This window comes from Echinops telfairi, unplaced genomic scaffold (genome assembly GCF_000313985.2).
Source record: "Echinops telfairi isolate 266 unplaced genomic scaffold, ASM31398v2 ScPeMD7_7469;HRSCAF=8507_0, whole genome shotgun sequence".
Classification (NCBI taxonomy): domain Eukaryota; kingdom Metazoa; phylum Chordata; class Mammalia; order Afrosoricida; family Tenrecidae; genus Echinops; species Echinops telfairi.
The window spans coordinates 82,270,089-82,278,866 of NW_022111372.1; the positions used below are offsets into that span (position 1 = coordinate 82,270,089).

Here is an 8,778-nt window from a genome sequence, read left to right on the forward strand (position 1 = left end):
CTTGTCATCTGAATCCCAAAAGTATGGTCCAAGAACAGTATTTCAGATAGGGCTTCAATCTGCTGCACATGAGGTGGCTGTGAGTTGGAACCAACTTGATGGCACCTCATAACAAGGACAGTATGAACAGGATGTATCCACTTGTGTAGAAAAGGAACATCACACACACATCGACACAGAATATCACCAGAAAACCACGTAAGAAGCTAGTCACCATGACTAACTCTTGATTTGGGGAACTAGGAACCAGAAACAGGAACAAGAAAAGTATAGTATAATAAATGTTCATTATAAACAATTCAAGCTAAAGGCAAGATACTATAGTACATAGTATAGTATAATCTTCCCTTTCGTTTGAATTGTTTACAATGAACATTTATTATTAAAAACAACAACATATTAGTAAATAATAGAAGTCCTTCCAAAGGGCAGGCCCATCTTATTGGGGAGTCTTTCTGGCCTGTCCAGCCCTACATGCAATTTGCTACCAACACCATGAGTGTCATACAGCCTCGGCAAGTGAGGTGCTGTATTGGCAAATTAGGAGGGGAACCAAGGGAGGTGGGGCTTCACTCCACCAGAGGCAAGGTTGCTGCTTAGAGCAGGCGGGATCCATCCAGGGAGGGTCTGCTGGGCATAAAGGCAGGGGTGGGGGGTGGGGGGAGACACGCAGGTGTCTTGGGAAAGCCAGGTGTCAGAAGGCAGGGGTGGGACTGCAGAGGACCTGTGGCGGGGAGTGGGGTGCGGGGATCCAAGGGGGCAGAAGGCCTTGGATGCCAGGCTGAGAGTGGAGGCATTTTCCTGAGGCACCAGGGCGCCACGGAAGAGACAGGGCTGCGTCTCTGTGTGAGAAAGACCCCCATGGCCCTTCTCCAGTGACTGGAGGAGGCGAGGGGTGTCCTGGCTGACTGGCAGTTGGGGAGTGGGCGCCACGGCACTGCCTCTGCTCCCACTCACTGTGTTCTCCCTCCCTCTGCCCCTGCCAGGGTGACACCTCTGGAGACTTCATGAAGGCCTTACTAGCTCTCTGTGGCGGCGAAGACTAACACTTCCACTTGGGTGGCACCTCTGCCAGCAACTCCTCTGCCAGCAACTCCTGCCACCGTGACCAAGGCTGATTGCTCAAGTTCTGGAAGGGGCGGGGTTAGGGGAGGGGGCCGGGGGTGGGCTCTCTTCTCTTCAACTGGGACTTCAGAAAGGCTCCCCCCATCCCACTCCCACCCCCGGGGCCTCAAAGGCCCATCGCAGTTGGTCACTTCTGCTGGGTGTTGTGTCTGGGTGGCCAAAGATCTGTAGCCCCGATGCTGTCCACCTCTGCGCCCTGTCTGCCTCCTGGGCCTTTCCCCAGATCCCACCCCTCACCACAAGTCTCCCCTGGTTCTGTCAAATCCCCAAACAGTACTGAGCCTTTCTGTGTAACACGAGTCATGCCTGCGCTTTGAAGGGTGGACTGGGCCAGTGGAGCTGAGGACCAGTCGGGCGGGGCGGGGTAAAGGCCTCTGGACAAAGGGACACCGCCCCCCTCACCCCACTCCCATCTCACAGTCCACACTCAGCCAGGTTGGGCTGGGGGGCAGAGGGCGGCCAGACAAGAACTCCCAGGGTTCCCATTGCATCTGTTGCTCACTCCTCACCCTTGGGCGTGGGATTCAGCTCCACAGTCAAGGCTGTGGGTAATTGCCCAGACATCGAGGCCCAGGGGCAATTCCCAAGCCGGGGGTGAAATACGAATGTACTTCCACCCGCTTTAAATAGTCACGAGGCTTGCAGGCCTCCAGCAGGCCCATTTGTAATAGGACAGGCAGTATCTTAACCTTGGACGACCTGAGCGCTCTAGGGAAACACCTTCTCAGTATCAGAGGGCTTCTTGGGAAGGACAAAATGACCTGATTGCTCTTAATGATAGGCCTTCTTGCCTGCCAGAGACATCTTTATCTTGGCATTTTAGGGAAGGCTGTTGTGGAGATGTTGTTCGGGTTTATCTCATCTCGGAACTGTGGAAGTCTTTCACCAGGGCCGGTCTTCCACGCCCTGTGGTTAGAGAGCGTGTAGAGGTTGGGCTGCACACACTCCCTTCCAGGTCCTCAGTTTCCCACCCTTGGGGAGTGCCCCGCCCTCCGTTTTATTTCTTGCCTATACAATGAGTGTGGCGGAGGAAAGCACTTGACATTCCCGGCCTTCTGGCACTGGCATTCTAGGAGATGCTGTCTGTACACTTCGCTCGAACAAACGAGACAGGCGGACTGGAGCACAGTTCCAATGGGGTCCTGGCTCGTACCCGCACCCTGCAGCTTGGTTCCCCTCCATGGCAGTGTGAGGTGGTTACATCTGCCCAGAAGTGAGTTGTAGCTTCACACTCCTCCCAGGTGTTTCCTGGGAAGGCTGAGCACTGGCTGAGCTTGCAACAAGCCCTAGAAGAGCCCGCACACCCCACCCCACCCCCATCTCTCGCTCTCCCTCAGTTGCTGGACATTTCTATGTGCCTTTTATCCATTACAGCCAAACTCAAACTTCCTCTTTCCAACTCTTCAAGGGCACCAGATACAATCTCCCTGTGGGGAGGTCTCTGGCAAGGTTCCCTGTCATGAAGGTCGCTGATAAGCGAGTGGCTTAACTGCAGTTTCTCTGTCTTCCCTTCCCACCACTCTGCTTCTGGCCTGTGCTGTTGGCCTGATACTGTCCAGTGACCCTGAGAACGCAGGCACTTGCTGGCTGCGGGGCTCAGCTTCCCTTCGGGCTGAGCAGGCCAGTGTGTCTCTGCTGAGTGTGAGTCTGTTGCTTTGAGGGGGAAAGAAGCCTCCATCTCCAAGTGGCTTGTGTAGAGACCCGTTCATGAAGTCATAGGAGAGGCCAAGATGAAACGGAATCACCCGCACGAGGCCCGGAAGGTGTCCCAGTATTCACAACCACACTACTACGCTGAACTACAAAGCACAGAAAACAAATGAGATTCGCCACGGCACCAACCCACTCATGCCTGCAGACCCAGTGGCAGGTGGGACCCCTCACACAAAAACCCCACCGTCAGCAAGTCAATCCTGACTCTTCCTGACTGCAGAATGGAGTAGAAGTGCCCCTGTGAGTTCAGGAGGCTGTGCATCTTCACTGCAGCAGAAAGCCCCATCTTTCTCTGGAGACGTGGCTGGTGGGTTTGAAGTTACTGACCGTGAGGTTAGCAGTGCAATGCATAATCCACCTGGGCTTCACGGCTCCTTAGGTGGGACTACACAAGCAGTGAAGGGACAATGATGGGGTAGGTACACCACTGTAGACTAGAGAAGTTGACAAGATTGGTTCAGCTCCCTCCAACCAAGGCAGTCAGGATTTGACTCCTGACTGTTGCAACCTTAGCCTTGATTTCCGTCAGGAGCACCCTCCGGTAAATCCCTGCGGGCAACACTATTAGTCTGGGGACTGGTTATAGGAGTGATCGAATCCACTTTCAAACACCGTCTCAGGACAGCGCTTGTTACATTGTCTGCCAATGGTCAGAACTCCAAGGGGGGCTGACATTATGTGGAGACTCACAAGGGATTAGGGGTTCCCACTGTTAACTAGCCTTCTGCAAACCGTGTGCTCAGAATTTAAATGAATACATGTAGCCGGGCAGAGAACACGGCCCTGGTACCTGAGAGATCGTTAGTCTGATCTTGTCCCCCACCTCACCATGATGTGGGGAGACCCCTTGCCCTTGATGGGTCTACTCGCTGCCATCGAGTCAAGCCCAACTCACGGGGACTGTATAGGACAGGGAATAACTCCCCTGCGGGTTTCTGGGAGCAGAAAGCCTCGTCTTTCTCACGAGGAGCAGTTGGTGGTTTGGACCTGCTGACCTAGCAGTTTGCAACCCAATGATTAACCAGTATGCCACCAGGGCTCCTGGTGGGCCTACGTTTCCCCATTTGTACCTTGAGGGGTCGGACCCAACGACTGTGAAAAGCCCTCTCTTAATCTCGGATATAACAAGTCTGAAGCTAGGACAATGTGCCCTGTTATGTCTTTCCCACTTCCTTCTCTCCTGCAGGCTGTGAGCCGGAGCCCAAGCCCTGTGAGGGTCAGCTGAGCACTCTTTTGGAAGCTTGCCCAATTTAATTGAGCCCCTGACCAGAAGAGAAGTTAACAAAATGAGAAAGGGCTGGAGACCTGGCTCGCGCCACTGATGGTTGGGCCACAACCATGCTAACCTTTCAAAGGCTCCATTTCTTTTCCGGAGAGTGGGCTTTGTAAGTGTGAGAGGATGTGGGTACGGGCTCAACACGCTGCCTGACCGAGACCCAGGAGGCGCTTCCCAAGATGATTTCTCAAGGTTCTCTTCAAGGAGCCCGGGGCTGCCGAAAATGAAGGTGCCTGTGATATCTAGTCCAGAAAGCGGCTCATGGATATTGAGCCGGCGAAAGTGCTGGGTTGGGCGGGGGCTTGTTGGAGTGAAGGGAGACGCACAAGCACACTATAAATGAGGAAAGCTGAAGCTGAGTGCTTACAAAGTCCAAGATGCTGCCTTTGTGCCGTCCAGTGCATGTTCTGCTTCGTTTTTCTGGGATAGGCTAATAAGAGGACGCTCCTAAAGCTTTAGAGGGAGGTAAGATCATGAGATTGATGTCATAGTGGGTTACAGGTTGAGTTGCCAGCCTGCAAGTTCAGCAGTTCAAACCCACCAGCTGCTCCTCTGGAGACTGATGAAGCTTTCTACTCCCATAAACATAGACAGCCTCAGCGGCAGTTCTACTCTGTCCTACAGGGGTGGCTATAAGTCAAAACTCCATGGAGGTGGGTGAAATCTCAAGATGGTAGAGTTGGCATTGGATGACTGAAGACGCGGAGTGTCAGGATTTTCTCTTCAACCCAGGGCAACCCTTTGCAGGTTCTTGAGGAAGAGAGGCATGCACATAGTGATGTGTTCCGGGGAGGTGGGAACCTTCGCCACCATCTAAGGTGCAGCCTGCAGGACAAACCATACATTCTCAGACGTGTGGTGGAGGAAGCAGTAGGCAGCACTCTGCATCCAGGCACCGGCTGCCCTCATTCACACGTGCAGCTTATTGATACCGAAGCCTCCTGTGCCCATGCTGTCTGCCCGGTGCCAAAGGACACACTAATACACAGCTTTTACAAAATGACAAGGCAGACCTTCTGGGGCCCAATTGTTTAAGGATCATCCACAGGAGTGTCCCTCTTGCCCAGCTCTCTCCTAAGGACCTTGTGAAATGACACGAGGGAGAGAAGCCTGTCAGCCACATGGCGTGACATCGTGGCTGCGACCGGGGCTGGGGTTGTGAAGATGGCGCAGGCCCCGCGGTGTGTCACCGTTGGGCATACATTCGCTAGGGGCTGGGGGGCTCTGTGACTTCTGCGGCCTGAGTTTGACAGGGAGAAGTGACAGGAGCACTGTTAAAGCTAAAAGGAAAGAGAAAGCAGAAGCCCAAACCACCTCCAGCTCAAACTGGGAGAAAAGGAGACGCTGTGACCCGAGTCTGGGAGGGGCCCTCAGACACTCTCTCCCTCCTGTGATTACAGACCAGACGACTGGCACTTCTACACAGGAAGCAAGTGCCCGGGTCAAGGTGAGCGGCAGAGATGAGCGGGAGCCGGGGAGTCTTAGGCTCTCCTAAGCACCCTGTGCTGTCTCCCACATCGGCTTGCAGTTCCCTCTCCCTCGAGGCCAGACGTGGACCCCAGAGTCATTCTCTAGCTCCTCACTGCTTCCCCTCCTGAAGCAAGCCACATATTTCCCCTGCAGGCAGGTCTGGGACTGCCATGAACCACGCCACAGGAAATACCCAAAGGGAGTGGCTGCGTGGAAGAGGGGTTACCCTTTGACGCAGAAAGCAGATAATCGGGAAACGAGGTGGAGGGTCGTGCAGGAGCTTGGGGCTTTCAAAAAAGCCCTGGCAAGCACTGTGTGTCCAGCTTTGAGGGTGGCGAGTAAGCCCACCCGAGAGGGCCCTTGCTTTGAAATTGTGTACGGATGATGGAAAGGGGACTGTAGGTGGAAGACAGAGTCAACAGATGGTGGATGAACAGAGCAGCAGTGGTCCTAGAGATTAGCCAAACCAACCTACTTGCTGGTGTCTAGGCCTGCGCTGTGGTCTCCCTGGGCCTCAGGAAGCCTCCCCACGTGCATCTCTCCAGGATCCAGGTAGCTCTTTCCACCAGAGAGTTGGATTGGGACCTATGTATTAGCAAGTGCTGAATTTGGAGCCAGACCTGGGTCCTCCGATTGATTCCAGCCAGGCCCATCGTCTCTACTGATACTTCCTCCCCTACTTCATGGGGGAAGCCAGGCTGAGCTAAGAATGGAAGGGAGGAGTGTCAAGTTGCCCAACCCAAATGTCAGATTTTCGGAACCTATTAACGGTAAGTCGGCCCTGGGACTTGCCTCTCTCTATGCCCACACGCCTGAGGTTTCCCGGGAGACTCCCCCACTTGACGGTCACAGTTGGGCAGGTGGGAAATTCTGGTTACATAACCAAGCCTTCTTGCAGTGATGAGACCTATGGAGTCAGACAGATCTGGATCCTAATCCCAGTTCCCCTCCCCCTCCTTAGAAGTCCCTTGACTTTTCTCTGCCTCAGTGTCCTCAACTGTGAGGGGGACATGGCAGTGGTTTCTCTCCTGGGGCTGTGGAGGAGATTAAATCAGAGACTGCAGGTAAAGCTCTGAGCACACTGTGCAGAACATCGTGAGGGCCCAACACGAATCAACTCTTCATTATTAAAAACGGGCTCGCCTTTCACTTTGTGGAGGAGAAAACGGAGCTGAGAGGGGGCTCTCTTTCGATAGCCTTTGATAGCTACTGAGTCATGGAACTCCTTTCCTTCAGAAAATGAAGTCAGGGGAGAAGGTCATGCAACAACAACAACAACAACCCGGCACCCAGCAGCAAGGAGTGAGGAAAAACAGAGACCTCGGCTAACCATGGTAAAGAAGACAAGAAAGAGGACGTTTGTGAGGCACCTCAAAAGAGGGATAGAAAGACTTTCAACAGTAAAATCTACCGAAAACCCAACCCCCAAACCCACTGAGTTCATTGCAACTCACAGATTGCAACCCTGTAAGGGCAGAGTAGAAACTGCCCCGAGGCGATGATAAATCCTTGCAGCAACAGACTGCCTGCACATCTTTTTCCCAAAGAAGGGCTGGTGGGTTCAAACCACCGAGCAGCAGAGCACTTTAACCACCCCCACTGTGCGTCCTGAGCTATTGAAAGAGGGAGGGCTGTCGGCAGGGCAGGGCAGGGAAGCAGCTTGAGCCAAGGCTCAGAGGTGGGAAAGCTGAGGCCATAGGCGCAGTCCCAGGCCCTTGAGCACCCCAGCAGGGAGAGAGAAGGCCAGCGGCTGGTCACGTAGAGCACTAGGGTGTCGTCCTCATGCTCTAGGCACTGCTGAGCTCCTGCCCGTGTTTGGGGCGGGCAGCAGCATGATTAGAGGGACCCTACAGGAAGGTGACCAAGGACCAGCCGCTGGGAGACTGGCTGTCAGACTTGTAGGTACTCTCAAGGTGCGGAGGGGTGAGGATGTGAGCCAGGGCAAATGAAGCAGAGGGGGAGGAAAGGGAAGATTTGAGGAGCAAGCAGCCAAGGAAAGGGGCCCTGACCTGCTCAGGATGGGGGAGGTGCATGTGAAGGCAGGGGTCTAGAAGGAGGAGGCATCCTTCCCTGGGCACCACAATGGAGAAAGTGCTTTTCCAGGCAGGACTTGAGGCCAAGGCTCTAGGGCAGGGCCTCATCTCAGCTAGGTAAGGTGTGATAAAGTCTTAAGCCAGAGCCATATGGGCATGAGCTTAGAGTTCTAGAAGTTTCCAGAATATGTATTTCCTTCTGTGGGATGGTCCGTCCTTATCGCCCTAACCATCACCATCGGATACCTCCCCCCTGCCTACTATGCTGCCAGTTGCAGTTAGCATGCCCCTTCCACTCACCCCACACCTCCAGCTACCCCATCAGGGCAGTCATGTGCCAAAGCTGGAGACAGCAATGGGCAGGTGGGAAGGCCAGGGGAGTTGGGAGTAACACGGCGACCCTCAGACAATGCTAGGCTGGCCGTTTCCAATCCCATTCCCCACACACCCAGCACCCACACACAGTCCATAAACACTGCTTGTGACACACACCCCCACCTTCAAACCACTGCTCGTTACACTCAGGAGCACACGGCACGCAGGTGCAAACTCAAACACACATCCCGGGTAACACACAGAGAAACGCACACGGCTAGCCACGTAGAGAAAAATAAAGTCATTAGACCCACAAAGACACTGGTGTTCATAGACACAATAGTGGCCAAGCAGAAAATCTCTCACACGAGTGCCCAGACCAGCTCTTGGCGCACACTGGACGCGTCTTCGTGTGGGTTCTTCAGCAGGAGACACACGTGGGCCCTACAGAGAGGGCCGGCTCTGGGCTTAACTGCTTGAGGGGGACAAGACCAGCTCCCCAGGAAACCAGACAAGATGCGATCAAACCTGGGAGAACCGCTTCCTGGCGGTGAGGATCAAGGTGAGGGGAAGTTAAAGAAACAAGAGGGGGAGAGAGAGAGAACCCCCTTCAAAAGCCACCAACCTAGTTCTATTGCTTTGTCTAGCTGCTAGCAGTGAAGGGATTAACCATACCAGCTGCTTTGCCCTTTCCCGTTGGGTCCTAGGAAACCAGATGGGTGGGATTTGCCCAAGGTGAGTCAGGGCCACTACCTCACTGCTGCCTTTTGGCTGCCCCCCTGAGTGAGATGGAAACCCGAAATGAAACTGCCAGACTTCCCGGCTCCAGCAGCAGCAGCACCATCA

The 8,778-nt window shown here is 54.1% G+C and overlaps 1 protein-coding gene and 1 long non-coding RNA gene across 3 annotated transcripts in view; both read left to right on the forward strand.

Annotated features, from left to right (window-relative positions):
• Nucleotides 1–1,419, forward strand: part of ANXA6 (annexin A6) — a 45,497-nt gene extending 44,078 nt beyond the window's left edge. For both annotated transcript variants that reach the window (XM_004696732.2, XM_030888786.2), the window contains one exon: nucleotides 987–1,419. In XM_004696732.2, coding sequence (XP_004696789.1) covers nucleotides 987–1,046 — 60 coding nt within the window. In that variant the 3' untranslated portion in view covers nucleotides 1,047–1,419. The remainder of the gene's footprint in view (nucleotides 1–986) is intronic.
• Nucleotides 1,420–4,677: 3,258 nt separating this feature from the next.
• LOC123521053 lies at nucleotides 4,678–7,104 on the forward strand. Its single transcript, XR_006679543.1, has 2 exons — nucleotides 4,678–5,561; nucleotides 6,821–7,104. It is a non-coding gene; the product is annotated as an uncharacterized LOC123521053 (long non-coding RNA).
• Nucleotides 7,105–8,778: the final 1,674 nt, after the last annotated feature.